This window comes from Vanessa atalanta, chromosome 11, assembly GCF_905147765.1.
Source record: "Vanessa atalanta chromosome 11, ilVanAtal1.2, whole genome shotgun sequence".
Lineage (NCBI taxonomy): Eukaryota > Metazoa > Arthropoda > Insecta > Lepidoptera > Nymphalidae > Vanessa > Vanessa atalanta.
Genome location: NC_061881.1, coordinates 3,921,904 through 3,945,291, shown reverse-complemented (window position 1 = coordinate 3,945,291; position 23,388 = coordinate 3,921,904). Strand labels below are relative to the sequence as shown.

Here is a 23,388-nt window from a genome sequence, read left to right as displayed (position 1 = left end):
AAAACACCAACGGTTTTCCGCCGCGACAACACGTAACTTTCGGAAACCTTTGACTCATACTTGCGTCTTCGAATACGATAGCCGTTTTATTAGTGTGAAGTGACGATATATTGTGGGATGTTTGTGATTTTTGTGCGTTTTAAAGTTTGACAACGCTGACTTTGAAACTAATTAGAGTAAGTATTTTTATTTCAGTTCAATATTAATTATTAAACTGATTTTGTATTAAATAAATACTTGTCAATTGATCAAAGCGTATCGGAAATAATCTTCTAGGACGGCATGGACTTAAAATGTCAGCTACATGAGCTTAAAAGTTTAAACTAGAGCTTAGATCGTCGACCATGAAGGCAATTAAATTGTAATATGTATTATTAAGAATATTAATTTTATTTTTCAAATTGACGAACAATGAATACCATATTGCAATTGTAATACTAATTAATTTTAGGTCCGAATAATCACAATGTTTGTAAGACTGTTTTGAATTAATATTTATAAAATGAAACAGTGAAATTGAATTATTTTTTTATGAATTTCGAATAAGTTCAATAAACAGGAAAATTAAATGTTATATTGTTTATTAAATTAAAATTATAACTTTATAGTTTTATCTTATAACACAAAGATTTATATATTATGCAACAATATAAATTATAAATGTCAGTTTGAGGCGCGAATTCACTAAAATATTCCACTTTGTAATAACAATAAGAACTAATAAAACAGCGGTTAACTAAAATTATAGACATTCCAAATCGCCTCATCAAAGGATGTCGAGGTTAAGCCACTAAGAAAAAGTAAAAAAAAAAACATACGAATCGTTCGGCCCATTTAATGTGGACCGGACGGGAGTGACAAAAATCTAAACTGAAATAACCTAACACATGTTGTCTGGGTGTCACACGAGAACAAGGGGATTAAAGCCGAATAGAAATTATATTGGAAATATCAAATATACATTTAATCTTAAAAAATAAAAATATAAAAGAGTATTCGCGGTATTAACGTATCGAAAATTGTAAAAGGTTTTTAATTGCATTTTAAAAAAATATTATATTCATCGGTAGTCTAAATAATATAAGAATTGAGACTCCTTTTTTAAATTCGTATATTCGAATAAAGATTAATTTTAAAAATCGAATAATTTCTGACCATATTAGTATTTATAAGAATATCTTTATTTGATATGTCGATTCATTGACTATTATTTTAATATGAACATATTCATTGACCAAAATCACAAGTAAAGATTTAAGAAGAACGTGTTTCTTAAGATTTAATTTTATCTTGTGAAACAACGATTCGAAAGTACGCTTACTTTACTTAGCTTACTTTATTGTATTCAATTTTATTTTTATTAAATAGTAAGCTACAAGTTATTTGTAATATTTAACTAAAGGTATTAATGTTGCATGGGACATAATGTCTTATTTTTAATGTTAAAGTAATTATAAAACGGTCATCGAATATAATTTATACATAGAGCAACTTTCTATGTAACATTCAAACAATATTTCATGTTGCAATAGCATTTAAAATTAATTATCTTTATAATATTGAAAATCATAACAATATTATGACTAGACGTTCAATAATATATCACTCTTGCAATTCCTTGACTTTGAAACAAATAGAAGACGATGACAACGTTCATAAATAAATAGAGCCAAGGAACAAATTTACAAGTGCATTAAAGTGAAAATATTATGATATTAATACGAAACAATTATTCATTTAAATAATAACTCATTTCAGCCCGTCTTCAATGAATAATAAATCTTGCGGAGTTCAAAAAAAATCGAAACACGCTCCACATAAGATGCAGCGTGAAAAATCTGCCAAATGCACAGAATTACGACGCATTTCGGCAAAATTCGCACATTTGTCATTCGTTTCGCGTACGCGACAAATAAATCGAATACACAATGACTGCTAATTTGCTCATAAAGATGTATGCACCGAGCGGAGTTCATAAATCGGCAGAAGTCACATTCGGCCTACCGCTTACACCCATAAACCTCTGTGGACACTTTTATAGCCCTACCACGTGGCGGAACCGAGATTTTTTCCTCATGTCACTTGACATGTGCACTCCGCTTTAAAATGTCTTATATTAATTTATTGTTTAGTAATAGACCCCCTAAGAATGTCAAATTCTTAATAAAACGTTTGTTTTGCTGAATTTCAAGCAAATACGCTTATAGATTCACAGCGAGCTTATTAGTATTAAGCACAAATAAACAACATGAACTCGTGTGTGCGTTTCGTTGTTATACTTAAAATTATTGTTGTATAATATTTCCATTATTATGTTATCATTTACACTAAGCTTAAGATGTGTATGTACATACAAAACATCAATTATACAATAATAAGTTCGGCACAATTACTACTTGACAATATTTAGCTTTTCAAAAATACAAAATGTATAATTTAAGATTGCTATCTGATACGGACAATATACATTCATCACTAGTAACAAGACGTCGTACTTGACCAACTAATGTGTTTCATTCTATCACAGGTCCATCAATCAAGCTCCACTCTACGAGGACAATTGAGACGGACCGCGAACATCTGTAGCACTTAACATGTCCAACTAGACAATTCAGTGTCCGACTAAGAATGACAATCTTCGAGTAAACTTCAGGGAAAAGATAGAAAACAATCTGTTACCAATGAACGACCTAAATTATAACGCAGGAATGAGTTCCTACCAATTTGTGAATTCCCTCGCATCTTGCTACGGGAATCAAGTCCCGGGACGTACGGGGACCCCTGTAGAGCAATCTGGCCATCCAGGGCTTCCTACTCCCGGCGCAGATTACTACAATCCAAACGCTACAGCGTCATATCCAAACACATGTTATTCTCCGCCGCAAGTCGGGCATCATTATCCTCAACACCCTTATGCGACACCAGCAGCCGGGGCTCACATGCAGCCTCAGGCTATGATCGATTACACGCAACTACACCCACAAAGACTAGGCAGTGCAGCCAGTCATATGCATCAACATTCAAATCCAAGCCCTGGTGCGCTGTCACCTAATCTAATGTCCACACCACCTAGCCAAGCTGCTAGTGCAAGTTGCAAATTCGCTGACTCGACTTCCACGACTGGAGTTGCATCCCCACAAGACCTCTCCACTTCGTCGGGCCCTGGACGAACGTCACCGGGCTTTGGGAGTGTTGGTCAGAATTCAGGTGGAACGACTAGTACGAAACTAGGTCTTACTACACCCATTGCTTCTCCAGTGGAACATAAGGCGAATATAAACCAAAATATTTCAAGCCCCGCCTCAAGTACATCCAGCAATGAAAGCAACGAAGCTAATAACTCGAGTTCAAGTAATACGAAGAATACAAAGTCTGCTTCCAATACGCAGGCGAATCCTCCGCAAATTTATCCATGGATGAAACGTGTTCACCTAGGGCAAAGTAAGTAATTTTTTTCAAAACACTTTACTAGTCCTAAGCTATAACGGTTGTCAACGAGGATTTATTAGTTTATTGACTTCGGAAACAATTAATGATGTTAATATCCCGATTCATCCTTTTTTACTGGTGGCGTGAAATCATTAATGGTTCTGTTTCCTCTTCTGATCAGCGTGACCACGCCTCCATTAAATCCATCCAACACTCGTGTCTAACAAGAAACTATTCATCAATTAGTAGTCAAAGTGGAGACAAAATAAATTATATATCTGTTTATAAAACATTAGCATGCATTAATGTTGGATCAATATGGCGCGCTGATGGATGATGTCCATAATAAGGCATAATGGCTTTGTTGGCGGGCGCTTACAAGTGAACATCCGAAGATTTTTTTCTTTCTAATGACGGGGAAAGCGCGTCGTCACTGTGATATGTGATTTGACGGATCCTTCTGGTATTGAGCGATAACTAGGTTATTTAATCTTATCGGCTTTAAATTATGCTTGTCTAAAAAGAAATAGATATATTTTATATATCTTCAGTTAGGTGTTAGTTGATTGATATAAAGGACATGCTTATGAAAGTTTCGTAATAGTATAATAAGCTTGAAGAAATAATTTAAAAAATAGAACACAAAGGAATACGGTAATAGGTCACGCAATCAAATTAACGTCTTAATTAACTACACTAAGTACAAAAACGTTTTGAGTTTAGCTTTTAATTAATATAAAGTGAATATATCTACTGTGACATAGCAGCGTATATTAGAATAGATAATTCAGAATGAAAATAGCGGAATCGAATCATCAATGTTCTCGAGAATGATGTTAGTCTAATCAAATTAATCCTTTAAAAGAGAGATCTATGTCTAGCACTGGGAGATTTATAAGCTGTAACTTCATATCGATCATACAACTTGTAATAAGAAACTTCTATAATTGAGATACATATTTCAATCTTAATCGTATGACCTAAATAATGACCGCATAGCGACATATCACATTGCACGTTTTAAATTGTCTTGACACATATGTACGAGTAGGTAAATGTTTAAAATGTTCATGTCACAAAAAATACAAGAGCAGATGTTCCGAATTCTCTTGAATAATTGTATTGTATTCTTACGTTATTCGTTTAGACGACCTTGCGAAAAATTCCTCTAATTTGTTTTTAATTGACAGGATACAAATTATAGTAAGAGTTGTCACGCGTTAAAATGTTTTGATACAAGAATTAAAAATATACTTTAAAAATAAATAGGTACGTGTATTTTAAAAATGATTTTCAATGAAGTTCTTTGTAAGCTTATGTAATATATACCGATACCTATTTTACATTGTCTGCCGCTGTAATTTTACTTTGAATAATCTAAATTATTATGTAATAAGTATATTGAAATATGGCCACTATATATGTTACAGATTAATTTATTAACATTTGGACAAATTAAATAAGAATAAATAGTTTTTGATGACATTAATTGTTAGATAGTTTGGTATGCAAATAAGGGTCGCAGTGCTGCCATGTTTAAGGGTAATAATTTAAGTGTTGCCAACACGAGTATGCGTGCCGTGCTTGAATTTCAATAGTTTTGCGATAGATAAGTATATTAAAGGCAACTCGAGGCACTATTATTGTACTTATAAACAAAATACTGTACTTCATATCATAGTAATTTATATTTGATTTAAGTAAGCCACTTCCTGAAGTAAATTCCCTAAAATTCTATTTGGATTAAATTCTGAACACATCTGTATAATTCTAAAATTATTACTGTAAATGTTAGAGAAACTTAAACTTAAACTTCCTTGAATAAGTGACAATAAACACTCCTCATACATTATCTGCTGAGCGAAGTTTTCTCTTTTTTGGAATAGGACCTAATTCTATCACGCCGGTCCATTGCGACTTGCTACATCTCACTATTTCTCTCGACAAATGTCGATTTCCATGCGTTCATACTTTCACCGCTGAGCACGAGATGAATAGAAAAATAACTTAAACGCAAATTAATCACCTGGAAATACGTTGGCACTAACACAGTTATAAATACATTTTAGGTCTTAAATAGGTAAAAAGATTAATAACTAATCTTACGAAAGGAGTTGTGCTACCCTTAATATTACATGAAGTCATACAAATATTCGAAACTCGAAGGTTTTGTTACTCAATCACGCTCGAATGGTTGGACGAATACATATAAAATTATAGAACTCAATTATGTCGTAAAACAGGATATAAAACCTTTTTCAACTATTTCAAGATAAAAAGGGTAAATTTTTATTTGTCTCTACTGAAATCCATTTCAGTTATTTATATAATAACTAAAGAAAAAAACTAAGTAATAGTGTAACAATATAACAAACACTGTTTTTATTTCGCTCATAATTTTATATCACAATGTATGTGTATGTGCGTGATTTGTTTGTTTGTAAATAAAAAGAAATAACATGAAACACACACAAACACGAACCAGTATTTTCTTAGGCAATTAAAAATTAATGTGAAATACAAGCAACTCCTTCATATTTAATGTAACATGTTTTAACATGAAAGCGATACAATTTTAGTCCTTATATTTTAAGGAGTAAGAACGGTAATTGCATTGTACATTAAAGGTTTAAAATAAGGCAAATAAAAATAGAACTAAACGCTTTTTTGTCAAATTAATGACACCATGAATATTATTCGCTTTTATCGAACCGCGTTATCGCAAAAAGTCCGTTTAAATTCCGAGAAACTATCAAAACGTATGTATTTATGTTAAGATATTACTTCAAGTACTATTTACTGATCTCAATGTAGTTTAAGTAATTATAGAGTATAATAAATGATTAGATGTTAATCGATGTAGATTGCGATCGGTATTTCAAAACGCCGAGACACATAAAATTATAGTTACTTATTCAAAAGTACTGAATTAATTCGAGTAAAATTCAACTGAATGTCGGTAATATGATTAGTCGCAATTTATTATATCGTTCTTGATAAGCGCGTGAATTATTTTAAATTACATAATAACCTTTAATTATTATGACGGTGAATTTATTGTTTATAATTAATGTTTTTCACACATAAACGGAAAATATAATATCAGTTTAAAGGTATTGTTTTGCTTCTTGTTTATACTAAAATGAAAAAGATAAAACAATAGATTTTATTATAACGTTAAATGAATTTTAAGAAAAAGTATCTTGATTTTTGTTCCATTAATCTTAATCCGTCTTATTTGATTTATAATCTCAATTTTAATTACAAGCAAATTGAAATTAGATTTATTTATAATTTTTGTTTTAAGACTGTTGTGTACATATAGGAAATGTACATATAATGTTTATAAAATTTGTTTCATTATGTTTACAACATGCATTTTAAGTTTTGAACGATCGTGTAGACCGTTATCAACGGGACTAGTCGACAGCGCCGAAGATATTAATAATAATGTACAAGCGCTGGAAAACATATGTAGGTACATTGACAATTCTCTCATATGTTCTTAAAACCCAAACAACTTCACACAAATTTTTAAAACATTATTATATTTGATATTAAATACATTAAAATAACTATACCTAAATATCTTACCAAGTCTACATCACGACTGGTATAAACCAAGATAAAAGATAGTAATGAAACAGCAACCTCCCCTATATTTACTATACATAGATAAGCCTTGGGATAAGCGTTAAGATAAAATGACTACAAGCGTTCTAGACCTCAGGCCCATACTAACCGGTCACTACCGCGGCGAGCACCAAAGCATTAAAAAAACTAACAAAACTTGACTGGTTAAAATGCATATACATGCAAAGGGTAAATATAAATAAAATTCTAAAAGTTGAATGGTGAGGAATAAATAAAAGCAAGGGATTAGTGAGGCGGCTGTGGTTGGTCGAATCGGCAGCTATGGCGGCGATGACGTTGCAAAACCTTGCGAAACTTGGGACCTGACATGCCCATTATAATTTTATGTATAAAAGTCATATGTAGTGGCCAATTTTAAAAAGGTCATATGTTTTACGAATTTTTATTTGTTTTACATCGTACCGTCGTAAAGTAAAATGCAATAAATTGTGTTAGATACTTTGAAGGATTTTTTTTGTGGATTATGTTCATATGCCATACACAAATAAAAACCAATATTAACAGTACGAAAATATGTACATTTGCTAAAAAGCGTAAAGTAATTTGATTTATTCTTTAGTAATTTATAAAATATGAATTAGTGAATACTATTCGTAATATAATTACTTTTGTGAATCGATTAAAAAGTATATAATTTACCTTTAATAACATTCTCGCTGAGAATATTAAATAGCGCAAATAGTATATCGCGAGACGTAATCTATAAATTATACGTATTTACTTCAACCTGAGGAAACTTATCATAATTTTAAGCACGATTTAGCTCCAAGTACCTCGATAGAAAATACATACCTTAATATATCATTAAATAATTATAAAATACATTCACTCGCTTAGTATTCACGTAAAACCGTAGAAACTATTACGTGCTAAATCATTTTAAATACAAGGCATAATTGCACTTGTTGCATTTAACATAAAGTTCATAATGCAATAAATTGAATATATATAGCCAGTATCAGGATTCAAGTAAGCCCTTCGACTCCCTTAGGACTTTCCAACTTCAATTATTGATGGCAACTTTAGCCGCTATAAAATATAAAGGGAAACCGTTATTTTTCATGGTGTTTACTTTTAAATAACACGTAGCTTCAGTTGAACACCTTTGGTGAAAACCTGTAATTTAGTGTCAATTTTTATAACTAACCTGTAACATATGCATTTTATATGACTTGAATTTATAATTTTACTGTAATCATATTTAAGAGACAAGGCGGTTACTCACGCAACTGCGAAAGGCAGGTGTAATGTCATATTTTTTTTTTTTATTTAATAATACCTTACAATAAATAATTTGCTATTATTTTATTAACTAGACGGTGCTTGGGATTATTTACACGTAGATCGATTATTATTTTTTTCTCTAATTACTGTCTAAAGTTATATTAAACTCGTAATAATATCACGATTCCCATACTTGTATTTAAATAATATCAAGTTATTAATGTTGTAAATTTAAAATTGTAATAATATACAATAAATGTAAATACCATATAGTTATTATTTTAACAAGTTTCTATAAAATAACTAAGTATATTATCAAATAATATCTTATAACAACATCAAAAAATGTTTATACTTAATAAGCAAAGCAATAATATTAATACTTACGAATACGTATATTAAATACCTACTAACGAATTGTTGAAAAATATTTTATACATTACATTCTCTTTAATACGGTTATTCTAAGGTAGTATTTATTTACTTATATGTGTGTGTGCTCTCCAATAATTGCGAGATTGACGAAACAGTATGTGCACTTTCGGCACAACTAAAGCCAAAAAGCTAAATTATAATTTAATTAAATAACCTTACGTCCATAGATACGTTTAAAATTTACATAGCAAATATTATTTGAAAAAAAAATCTCTTATCGTCTCTTACCATGGTCAAAATTAGTGTTCTCAAATAGGCAATTACGATATAAATTCCAAAACAAACAATTGTTACTTCATGTTATTAATAATAATAATTTATAATTAATTAATCGTTAGTTTGAACACAGATTTCTGTTAGATAAGCTGTCAGATGCTATCTGTAATGTCGTTGTATATCTACCTACTCAAACCTTGAACAATTACAATACTATCATCAATTATAATTTAAGTAAATGTCTCTTAAACTCTACAAATAACACATTTAAAAAAATGTTGACTTAAACAGAAATCTGTTTTGATTTCTTTCAACCCGATTTTAATTAAAAACGTTCATGTAATGAAAATACATTATATTAACGGATATTTATATCATCTACGTTATATTACATCAGTGTTTAAAATATTGAAAGTATTTTTTTATTATTATATTGGGGGATGGACAATTGGGCCAACTGATGGTAAGTGGTCACCACCGCCCATAGACATTGGCGCTGTCAGATATATTAGCCATTCCTTTCATCGCCAATGCAACACCAACATTAGGAACTAAGATGTTTTACCCTTGTGCCTGTAGTTAAACTAGCTAACTCATCCTTTAAACCGGAACACAATAATACTAAGTATTGCTGTTTGGTGGTAGAATATGTGATGAGTTGTTGGTGCCCAGATGGGCTTGCATTGTATGAAGTCCTTCCACCAAGTAAAGTATACGTATTAAATGGTTGAATCGGTGTGAGCTAAAATATGAATATAAAATGTGAATGAATAGTTCATAAACAGTCCTTTGATAATGATAATGTTCTCCTGATTTTGAATACGACGCTGAACTCAACAGAGACCTCTCAGCTGTTTTAGAAGATATTACAGAGCACAAGCTGTTGCACAAGAGGTGCATTGTCTTCTCTCTATATATAATAGTATAATCCGAGGGGATAGCGATCCACCACGACTAAAGAAACTACTAGGCCCAAAACTTTGGATGATACCCGAGGTATGAAAGTGTCAACTTCCATACTCTGGGCTGCTACCGAGAAAGTATTATCTTATTACTACTGGGTAGGTTCTCGAGATTCACATCCTAATAAGCTAGACACTATGCGAACTAGACAATTAAAATATCGATGTATATATATTTTTCATATCCGAAGTTTAGTTGAACTCCTTATTTCTAGTCGCAAATACGAATAGAGCGCCGTTGAAATTCAAACCCAAGAAATCATTGTGAGCCCTCCTCGGCCTTATTGATAAATTGTTATATTATATGACAATATAACTCGTAAAACTTTGATATTTGCTTCGATATCTAAGCTCCAAAGCAAAATTAATGTTTTATGTACATATATCGTGAGAGGTTTCCATTTACAATCACAAACTCTATCCAGTTTTAAGTATACCTTCTAGATCTCATCAATAAGATAAATAAAAACCAACTACTTGAAATACCAAATCCAGTTATTCTGCCAATATCAGTGGTTCGGTTTGAAGCATAGGATAGTCGATAAGGCATTAGCGGTCAGAGTAACGTCTAATGTTTCTTAAAGGGCAATAGTTTCTTTAAGGTATTTTTTATTTTACTTTCCGTCAAAAAACAAATATGCATTACTTTTCCCATGTTTTCAAAAATCAATGAAGTATCTAAATATTTTACAAGTTTTTGTACAAGTTTTATTCAACAAATAAATACGAAGTTTACCAAGAATATATTTAAATTATAATTATCTTTAAAATAATACAATACGATAAAGTTTGAGTACGAGAAGCGTGCGGGATCCCTTATTAATATTACTATTAACAAAATACAGAAAGTTATATTTAATTAATATTTACAACGTGTATAATGAAAGCCGTGTTCGTGTTTTAATTTCATTTCAATAACCCGTGTCGACGCACAGACACTGATTAAGTTCCCCATAAGGGCTCGCTTATAAACGTACACATACATACATACATATATTTATACATATATGCGCAAACGCAATATCGCGTACTCGGAATTAGCATAGGCATCCTACGTCGTTACTCAAGCGACCGGTTCAGACACTCTGAGTTATGAATTTTGAATATTTATAATTATTATCTGTTTTATATACAATTATCTATTTGTTTTAGCTGGAATTTGTATCGTTTAATGAAAACTATAATTTTCATTATGAAATGATTAATTTTAATACATTCATAGTATACATCTATGTCAATGACATTTATAAATAAATTTCAAGCGAACGAAACTGTTTGGTTTAATTAATTATTTTTGTTGAAAAAACTTATTCTTTCAATTCTAAAAATGACAATTTTATTTACAGATGTAAGCTTGATTAATTTAACTGAATACAGATATGATTACATAATAATTCATAGACTATTCTATACAGTTCTAGTTTAAAAAAAATGATAATCCTAACGTAATATAATAGAACATATATACAAATTTTTACTCTAAATCTAAATGTATGCTCTTAGCATTTTTTACTAAATATTTCGAAATAATCTTAAGATCTTATGCATTTGAAAAAAATCTAAAGTCATATTTATACGACTCTTAAAATAATAAAAAGCTTTAAAAACACATGGGAAAATGTTTAGAGCGATGTCACCCAACGCCCATACATTAAGATCCGCTACATTGATAGTGTAAATTAGCCAGAACCGTGCAATGTGTGTAAGAATCTGAGTCGGCTGCAGTGGAGATGTTCTCGTTGCAAAGGTCATGATAGTAATTTTAACACTGGTTGTAGCGTCTATTTAAATATATGAAAATATCTTAATACATCTTCCTACGAGTTACATGTGATACTAATGTCACAGGGTTGTATGTACATGATGTCTGCTAAGCGATTAACAGCCTTACTTATGAATGTTGATGAGCGGGTGTTTAGTTAAAGATTGACTTTTCTCTTTTTGTCATTGTTGACTTAACATTTAAAAGAACAGGACACATAGAATTGTTTAAACAACAAACCTTCTTAAACAAATTTAGTAATAGTTACTATTGTAAATGATTGAATTTATACTTAATAGAATGCATTCGATAATGTAATAGCTTTTAGCTTTAGTATAAAAGAAACGTAATATTGGTCATTCTGGCGTTTTCAAATACCTTACAGGCAGAAAACTGTATCCTTGTCGTAGGGCTAGATGGTCATAATGTTTTGAGATTAATCTTAAGGATATAATCAAACTTAACTCACAAATCATTTTCTACCTATCTCCTGTATTCACATTCGCAAGAATAGCTTGGAATATTTCGTGCCCTGGTGAAGTGTCCTCCCTCAAGCTTGTCATAGACAATGGGATTTAAACCGTGTTAAACTTACCCACGAGTAACTACTGTCCCAGTGTACCTTAAATTCGGTCTTTGCCCTCAAATACTCAAGCACCGCAAATAATTACTTTTATCCAACGAAGATGAATTTGCGTAGTTACCACATACTAAAAGACATAAAATATTTTAAAAAACTAGTCCATACTTTTAGTGACACGAGAGCTGGCGCTGACATAGCTCAAAAGCCTTCAGGTAATAAGGTCCTATTCTAGTAACAATGCAACAGAGCAATATTTCGGGCGGCGTGTTTTTATTATAATTTGTATATCAGGTATTATTTAATTTAGTTTTTTATTATTTCACATTTCATATTTTTTAGTCCTCAAAATTTAAACTTACAAACAGTATTCGGTTAAAGATGGTCTAAAATAATATACCTATATAAGATATCAAATCAAGGGATATTTTTTTCGGAAATTATAAAAGCTCTCATGATTAACAAAAACTTTATCTGACATCTAACTATCATGCGAATAAAATCACACCTTTTTCGTTATGTTTTTGTTCAATCAATTGATTTTTAATATATTTTATAAATAAAAACATAACAAGCAAAGAAAGTTTATATTTATAAACTAAACAAAAAAAACAGCCGCCTTTTTTGAGTTAACTAAGATTTAAAAGAGTGATAAAATGTAAGTACTCAAATTATATTATCCCGAAAAATATCTTACTTAGTACTTAGTATGACATTTCTCTTAACCAATAGGTTTCAAATATAAACTGATTTCAAATCATATTTAGCAACTAAAAAATAACCGCTATTCCAAAAAAAAATTGTAGAAAGTACACACGCTTCTGATACGAGTGTGACATCTTCATTGAATATATAAAAAAAAAAACCGAAATAATACAGTTATTGCTGTCAAACTTGATATAATAGTAACACTGCAATTGTTTTCAAGTCCATAAATATCTCTTAACAAAGAATTTGCGGTTTAGTCAAAAGCTGAACTGTCTGATAAAGTTTTTTTTCATCTCGAAACCGCCTTTCCTGCGGCGATTCGATGCCTATAAATATTAATACAATCAAATGTTTTGACGTGGACCTTTTTTAAGCTTTTATCTTCTTTCGCTTATTTTTTTGTAAGGATCGATTTCGTTTTTATTTCGTGTTAATTTGGGCAACGAAGTCAGTCTTTTAACAGATCGTAAAGTACAGTCTCAGGGCGCGGCGCCAGGTGCGTATCGGGGTTTTGGCAAGTTATTCAAGGAATATTATTAAAATTGCAAGAAACGCGATATCTTCTTTGAATATTTTATTTTTACCGTATTAATAATTTTTCATAACAAATTTTACACAAGCCATGTTTAATTCCATCGTTATAAATTATAACCTTATAAATATTTATCACATATTTACCTGTGGCATTTTGAATAAACAATTAAATATAATGGCTGCGACGTTTAAGTCTTTAAAACAATCGTTACATATTTACAGATGTCTAGATATCAGCAATAATATTTAGATGACCATTTAAAACTAAGCATCGGGTTACAAACCCTAGGACGCATTTTAAATTATTTATATTTACGAGCTCAGATTATTTCAAATTAGCATAACGGCGATTACTCACACTATATCATTAATTCTTAAATAAAAACATAAATCTCTACGCCGACTCTAAAGACTGTAGAACAAACACCCACAATTTTAACAATGATACAATCAAAACTAGACTTTAGTATGTAAGGAATAAGTGTGACGTAAGCTTATTTTATCATTGCAGGTTCGGTTTCGACAAGATCTGATCAAAGTATCTAAAATGGTCACAGTTAGTGGGTTAACCACTTTAAATTGTCATCTGTCTGATTTATTTCTGTGTCTTTTGCGGTCAACATATTTTTGTGTGCGTCCTGTCTTTAATTTCGAATTTCTTTCACGTTCCGTCTTGTTTTCGTTTTGAACGAAGTTATCTCAAACTGTAACAGTTCAAGCATATTTTGCACTTGTAAAGTTAAGTATTAGACATATTTTGGTCACCGCCTATTTACAATTTCGCCAGGGGCGTATTCAGTCAAACGCTCGTAAACTATAATCATTTGCGGACCATAAATAATTGCGTAGTCCGGACCAGCTTTTTGTCGGTCGCGATGCGCCCGCGCAGGTAATATAGTCATAAATTTCCATAACCGCCACTCGATCTTATCAAACACGATTTTAATTTGATTTCGGAACCACACGTGTTGAGGTCGTTTCTTCACGAGTTACGATGGTAGGTATAACTAATAAACATACGCTTTAGTAGCACATAATAAATTTATGAAAATATCGCATAAAACATCGTTATGGTTGTTTTATACTAATTTTATAGCTGTTTTTATTGATTTTAAATGACTATTAAAATATTTTCACTTTATTACAAATTGATGAATATCGTTGTTTAATAATCTTTGAGTAGCATTTAAAAAATCTTCCTTTGAGTTATTGGTTCTATTTCGTAATGAAATTCAAACCGAACGTCACAATGAGCTTACCATATAAGCCATTAAATCATCATTCGCTTCTCTTTATTCACAAAAAGTATATTACTCTTAAGAGTGAGTAGTAATGGATTAAAGGTTGAAGATCATTCAAACATTAGCCTAATTCACACGATATTAAAAGTGCACCACGATTTATTGTCAAATGTAATCAATAACAGCGAGAATCGAATCGTTTTGTAATGACATGTCGTAATAAAATACATCACGCCTTTTAAACTATAATGTGCGACAGACTATATATCATTTGGAACAACGACAGCACAACGATAATCGCTATTAAAATAAAATAGTTTTTACATAAATGTTTTTGTGACTGTAAAACAATGGTAACGTTAATGTTTTTTGAATCGCGTGCTTGATATACGACCATCCTTCAATAAATGGCTCACAAATAGAACAGCTAGACAACAATGTGTTTAATAAAAATAATTTTATTACAAAAAAAAATTTATTAAAAAATTAAAGTGTGAAATTAAAATAAAATTATCTAACGATAACGAATAAATTGTCAAATTCGAATTTCGAATGACAAAATCTTTAATTATTGTAATCGAGTAAAACTTCATACATCATATTAATCGTTAAAAAGTCCGATTCTTACATTGATACACACTGGCCACTGGCCCAAAATAAGTACTGAGCGCTTACGAAACGACGATTTACAACCCACAGTGCCTATTATCTAGTATCAGACTATAATCCATTTATCACCGCTTTTGTTTACGATCCTCGCGTATCATCGACTATTAATTATAATGCGTTTTTCACTTTCGAACTTTGACGTGCTCGCTGTGTGACAGACCGCAGATAAGAATGTTAATGTTATTTGATACCGTCTGTACCTAATACCATAACAATGCAATGAAAATAACAATTTATTTCAAGGTGTTAAGATCCTTTTTGAGTTTTCGTTGCTACGATAAAACGATAATTGATTTTGAATTGTACCAAGTCGAGTTAGAGTCGACTGTTGAGTTGCGAGGAATAAGTTTGGAACACCTTAAAAGCAGAATCGAGAATTTTGATGAATGCGGTTATAATTGTTTCTGTATCGATTATGCCATTGATAAATATTTCTACTATTGCTCGTTTTATTAATGACGTGGAAACGGAAGAGCTGGGCGATGCCCTAACGACACGAACGTCACAATTAATATCGGAGCTGTCAAAACAGCTGTCATCAGCCCTGTACGTCTGCTTTACAGCTTGATGTAATTAAATTCGTCATATTAATTTACTTTCAACGTATTTAATGTCTTCTGTGTTTGAACCGTGACCGTAACTTTTTATCATATTTAAGCAATATGGTTAACGAAATTTTGACAAGTAGGTTAGTATACGATATTTTTTTAATGACATTTATATAATAAATTATTGATTTTAAAACCTTTATATTTTACATACTGTTACTGTTATTCACTTCTTATTCTTTCTGAATATTTTTTACGTATATTTATAAAGTAAATGTTTTACAACAATCCTATCAAAAATATATTCTTTTGTCTCTCAACGAGCAAATAGCGAAGAAAATCAATAGCACCCTTAGTTCAATTTCTCTAAAATTAACGGCACCGTATAAACCAGCGACGCAACGAACCGAACTGGAATTTAAATAGTCTGAAGACGACTTTAGCGCCGCAGTGTCGATCAACTGGAATCCCTCGATAGTCAACTACACTGGACAATGTAAATTCAAACTTAATTCAATAATTATACAGTTTAAAATCTACTAAAACTGTTTTAATGATAAGATTTGCATATAATGCACAAAAAATATAATATTTTAAAAAATTACAACATTACAATAAATTTTACATTTTTTTTAATTTTATAATTTTAATCAAAGAAAATATTTTCATCAGTTTTTAACTAATGATCCGTTCATAGTCAAATTCATATCCTTATAATATTATCCTTAAGAAACCTGCATGTTTTGAGATCTACAAGAAAAAATTAACCTATCTAATGAATGATCATATTTGTTGTAGTTATGTCAAGCATACTGACCATCAAGAAGAGAACATACTTTTGTCTAATAGTAAGACTTTGATATGTATAATATGTCTTCTTATCTAATCTTCTAATATTTCCAAGTATTTACCTTATAATAATTATGTATACGAACTAAATTTCTACAACATTGACAACCTTCACCCATTCCCCTTTGAACATGTAGGCGCATCGACGCAAGACCAAAATTGCTATATTGGAAAAGCCCACACGTTTCTTAGACATTCCTGCGAAAGGTCAGGAGTCAGGATAGGGCTCGACAGCATGTGACGGAGGTCGACATGCCCACTTCATTAATTCCTGAACGTTTGATCAATATTATTTGAACTGTAACAGCTATAGAGCAATTTCCTTAACTTGAACTTTCAAGAGTAAGAGGGCCGACTTGATAAAATTTTTGGACGTATCCCATAGAAGCCAATTTAACGAAATTACATATACCAATATAAAGTACTATCTCTTATTTTACAGAATTATGAGTTATTTAATATACCAAATGCCACAATAAATATACACATTAAAGTAAAACTCTGTCTATCTAATAGATGTTAATTCAATGTTGTAAACAAAGGAATCGACGGCGCAATTGTGGAGTTACAAGTCTACAACTACCCCGCGGTGGGGCGAACCGCCTTCTACGAAACAAAACGACAGATATTAATGGTTATATGGAAAAAATATTGTTGCGTTTGCTTTCCCCGGCTTTTAAAGCGCAATAAACAATGTGCAATTAAAACGCCAATATCAGATTGATGGTTTGATTAATAGTTGTTTAGTTTGTAATTAGAATTTGTGAGCGGTTTCCTGCTTTATAGTTAAATATGAAAAGTAAGTTATCCTCACGCATTGCATATCAAAGACTTTTAAATTTTGAAAAATGTCTTACTAATTATTAGTGCCTATTGGTATCTTTTATATACGATCCTCTAACTGTATTTTTTCAACACTACTCACGAGAAAGAGAAAATTATATTTTTAGCTCTTTCCCTGCCGAGCGCTAGTTAAAAACTTGTTCATTCTGAAGAAAAAGCAATTGAATATTCTGAATAAAAAGTATGCCTATATCGCGTGTCAATATTTTTTGCATAATATAAAAACACAGAACAAACACATTATCATATTAGTATTAGAATTGACATTTTAATTGATTGTGATTAACAATTGTTTTGGACTAGTTTATTAAATTTGTATGTTATGTTAAGTATCCTAGTAATTTTTATAATACAATTTTTAATGAGCGTTATATTTAAATACAGTTTATAATCTAGATTCTGGTAAAAGCAACATTTAGTAAAAAAAAATCGTAACAATTTTAAAAAACTTCAGGCTAAATCAACAATGTTAAGGAACAATAGAATTAAAAAAAGGCACATATGCTAGAAGATGTGTAATATCTTTGAAAAATTATTTTGTAATTCAATGTATTATAAAACAATTCAGGCCAGATTCGAATTCGAGACCAAATATCGTATACCTACAATCCATTGGAGAATAGCTTCATTGAAACTAACGTATACTATAGCCTTTATTATATCTAGATATGCATGTTTCTGCAAAGCGCTCAGCAACCCAATTAAAATGGCGGCGATAGCTTGTCATATTGTAATTGGTTAATTATTATCATGGAATGGGAGGGGCGGCCTTGTTCTATCTAGCTCCAGGTAGTGAATACTACATAAGGCTTTAATAAAGCCTGTGCATAATTCAATATCTTTAATTATCATTTTATAGTGTGTAAACTTCCATAATATGGCTAATTTATACGATCAAAAAAGTTATAATAATTTCTTTTATAAGAGAATGCTTTGTAACACATTTTTTTTACATTCTAAGTATTAATATGATTCTATATGAGATTATATTACTTCCATACCTATATTTATCAATGAGTAAAAAATACGATAGTTTTGTTTTTTCATGTCATAACTAAGCTAATTAACTCTACTTATACATAGTATAATTTATTAAACAATAATTATGATATTGTTAGTGTAAAGAAAGCTAAAATAAAAAAAACGATGGCAATAATTTTTAGCAATAAAAATAAAAAACTAATGCGTCGATTTAAGTTATACTTAGCCATACTGTGGTTTCTGGCAGAGCAGATTAAAGCAATCTTGTGACACAAGGCGAATGTTATAGAGGATTTTTTTATTAAACTCAGCCATTAGTACCACTAGAATTTACCGCATCAGCAACCAATAGGTTAGCTAGCAGAGAACCAATCTACTAGCTAAGCTTCATGAAGCTTGCCGTCATATACGGTACGGTATATCACATACGGCTTTACAAGTCTACCGAGTTCTTTTTCATATTGATAATAGCAAGGTGATAGTCACTACATAGTATAAAACAAAATCGCTTCCCGTCGTCTGTACCTACGCTCAGATCTTTTAAAGTACGCAACGAATTTTAATTATCATAAGCTGAGTGATTTAAAAGAAAGGTTTATATGAATAATTCATTCATGTTACAGTAAAGAAAAGCCGAGAATTTCAACTTACCTATCCGGAAGAAACCAAGAATTTTTTTTAGGAAGAAACCTAACCTAAAAGTTGTATATACACCCTTATAGCATCCGCGTGAAGCCGAGTCGGGAAGCTAGTAATATTTTATATAAACATATCACCAGCGTCATATCTATAAGGCCTATAGTTACCAATGGGATGATTCGTATCTGAATCATACCATTGGTAACTATAGGCCTTTTCTCTTTCACGCAAACTTTTACGGTCTCGTGCTCTTCGTATTTATAATTTTTCAATCGTCCTAGAAATTTGTTCTGACCAAAATGCTGCTGTGAACAAATGTATACTATTATCAATATAAAGGGAAAAAACTCAAGTGGCATTTATCCATCCAAAAATTAATGCTGATTTTATTTGTAATGAAATAATCGAAAAAAATTACCTTCAGTTTATATTATAAAATATAGTTTATATTCAGATTTAGCTAGTCAAAACATATTCAAACAGAGTTGAAATCTGCGAGAAACATGTCTAAATACTGACGTTTGAAGATCAGTTTGTTTTGAAACGTCGTACGCGACGATTGCAAGCCACTCGTTTCATGTCACGTTGAAACGCCCCCGATTTTACGAAATTACTAAGATACCGTTATATTCGACTAATGTTAGGAAATAATATCGCCTATTTCGGTAAACATCAAACAATTTTAGTATTTATTAGAATGGAGTAGAGATAGATTTCGTGTGTAATAATTTTAATGTGTGTCGGACTGTATCTTATAACAGATTAATTTTGTTTGTATTCTCTTCGAAAGCAATAGCCGTGTTATAATTTTAACATACTTAGTATTTGAGAATTTTGTAAAAAATAAAACGGTAAAAACAGTTTTATATTTAATAATATAACAAAATGTTTTTGCTTAAACCTGAATTTCATTCTATAAAGTATAAGATAAGAGATTTATTAAAAGTAGATTAATTAAAACAAAATCATTCAGATATTTAACTAAACCTTTACATACAGTTCCTGGAAACAAAACTATATTTTTTTTTCCACTATTTAGTTTCAAGATGAAAACTATTTCCGTTACTATTAAACGTAAAACTAAAACGTATTCTCAGAAATGTCTTCGTATCCTATCAAGTTTTTTGTTTTAATTGTTTTGGCAGAACCATGTCTCTGTCTAGATGAAGAGAGGCGCGGGTGCGCCCCGTCACTTAACAGCGTCTGCGCAAAGCACGTCGGATTTATTTAATCCACTCGCTAAGATGAAAAGTCCTATAGAGTAGACGCGATACATCGTAATCGCTTTATTAATCATTTGTAATTCAATATCATGATAATTATAGCTTAAAATTATCATTGCTTATTTATTATTAAATTGCGAATAATATTCGATTACTATTTGCAAATTTTTTAAAAAATCTTTGATAGATTTTTTTTTTTAAATTAAGAACCCACATGTTTCGTGTAATCTAAACTTTACATCTTTTTCTGAAGTTAATATACCAAGCCGATCTTCGAACATAAACCATCTCTTTCCCCGCAGTTGGCTCATCAGTCGGCCAACAAATTAGTCGGTGTCACTACGATAATATACAGTAAGCGGCGTGGTGTACTCCACGGGCTGCAACACGTCGCATAAATCGCTCAACACTGACGAGTAATGTTTTGTATGGAGATTTCTTTCGACGAAACCGCGGCTGCCGTGTAGTAGCCTTTATCTAGTCGTAAATTAACCCATGAAATTGATAAACGCGAGCAAGTTCTTTCTTTCTCCAGCCGCCGACATATCGACATAATTATTCTATTTGAATTTATTACTAAACAGGTGCCAAACCTGCGTGGGGTTGCAGATAAAGATTGGTAGATATGTCTACAAATATATTTTTGTGCATTTATATTTTAAAGACGATGACCTCTCTCGATACATCTAACGAACTAACAAATATGTTTAGTTGGATAAACGATTAGTCTATTTAAGTATAACTGTGCTCAAGTAACCGTCGTAAAATTTTTATCAAGTCATTCTAATTTACCTACCATTTAGATTTAGTAGGATTATAATTTAATATTAAAACAAGTATGATGAAATAATTATTGTAAATAAATTTATCGTTTTTAAATAAAACGTATTTCATAGCATCGTAAAAATCAAATTAAATAAACTAACGAAATTACCCGCAGTTATAACTTTGACTTACTATATAAATATTTATTCATTCATATATTTACAACCGATCGTATTTTTTATAAAGTATCTCGAGATAAGTTAAGCTACATCGTATCTATTATGATATCATAATCTATTCTTGGACTATTATGGCGCACGTTTACATTCGCGAACTTCGAGGTCTTAATACTCCATACTAAAACGTAGTACATTTGTAGTACTCACATTATTTACAATACAATAGTACCATTTAATGTATTATCGTCGCACGTTGGAATGCAAGGGGTGCTTTAACATTACTCTAGCTACACTGCCCTGTTACAAATTCACCGCAAGTGGTATTTTAAAACAATATGGCTTTAACTGAAATTAAACAAAGACTTTTTTGTGAAGACGATAAATCACAAGTGTAAAAATTCGCAAATGTGTTCAGATGATGCCATTTTCCGACGCACAAGGTCATTGGTATTGTTATCGCTTTGTCAATACTAGTATTCAGTTCTCCAGAGAAAGGACTTTCTTTAGACATTGTCAGAATAATTGATCTACTAATGGACATCGACGTGGCTATTATACTTTTACTTTCCTTGAAAGAAAGTAATAATGACATGAAAAAAAATTAAAGATTTGCATGGAGCCGACCCACCACGGGCAGGTAGTGTCTTGTAATCGGTCGATTTGTCTTATTGTCGGAGATGTCGTTTGTTTGTGTTCAGTGACCGCGACTGTGCTCGAGATAAAAGTAATAAATTACAAGGAACGGAAGGTGTTTGTAATGGTCGCCGCCAGAGGTGTGGCTCTTAACATTAAACGATGCACTTTTGGTATTTCGAAACGATTACCGAAATTATTTTAATTGAATTAAAAAATATGACGTTTTAAGTACTTTTTACTATATAAGTAGAGGCAAGTAATACCAACAAGCTACTATCAGATCGGATCGAAAATTATTAGCGGAGAATCGGTGCGATAGTTTTCAGAACACTATATAATGTTACTTAAGTTTTATTTCGAATCCATCGATTTTTAACGTTAAAAGATTAACATGTTTACTGCAAAATTGAAATATGTTTGAAATAATTCGACAGGAGTAGAACAATTGATTTCAATCATACTCTTACCGAACATTAATATGTTGCGAATAATTTGTACCGACGGTTATGTCGTAGGCATAAAATACTAAAGTCATTCGTTACTTTAAGCGCGAAACATTGTATGTATGTCAAATTATATTTACACTATTAATTCCATTCAATATTTATTAATTATTAACTAATATATTTATATACTGGTGCATGGTAGCTAAAGTAGATTTTTTTATTATATAGTTCGATGGACAGCCAAATGGACCACCTGATGGTAAGTGGTCATATCACCAATAGATATTCGTGCTGTAAGATATATTAACCATTCCTTACTTACCACCAATACGTCGTCAACTTTGGGAACAAAGATATTATGTCGCTTGTGCCTGTAAATACAATCGCTCACATCCTTCACGCCGGAACACAACAATACTAAGTAAATATTGATGTTTGGCGTTGATGTTGGGCTTGCACAAAACCCTAGCACCAACAATCAATAAAACGAAATATCTGAAGCACAAATAACTTTATCTATAAATGTTATTAAGTATGAATTCAATAAAAAAGAGTAATCGTAAACAGTTTAACTAAGCAAATAATATAAATTATATGGCCATAAATTTATATGTTTAAAAAACATACGACATAGATGTTTGATTTAAATATTTTGCACTATACTAGTCGTGAATTACATCCAGTGCTAATATAAATTAAATTTTAAAAATCGAAGACGCGGATTGCCCACCAGGTTCATTGCCATTATAAAACGACCGTCAATTAATATAATTATCTTTAATATTCAAACAAAATACGTAAAAAAAAATTATAATTTATTTCAACGACGTAGGCGTAAATTATACTAATGAAACGTATATAAATA

General features: G+C 31.0%; 1 protein-coding gene across 1 annotated transcript in view; it reads left to right on the top strand.

The window, feature by feature from the left end:
- The window catches only part of LOC125067360 (homeotic protein Sex combs reduced-like), a 34,821-nt gene continuing 11,433 nt past the window's right edge, over positions 1 to 23,388 (top strand). Inside the window, exons 1-2 of the mRNA XM_047675913.1 lie at positions 1 to 176; positions 2,528 to 3,441. Of these exons, the coding sequence (XP_047531869.1) occupies positions 2,682 to 3,441 (760 nt within the window). The 5' untranslated portion in view covers positions 1 to 176; positions 2,528 to 2,681. The remainder of the gene's footprint in view (positions 177 to 2,527; positions 3,442 to 23,388) is intronic.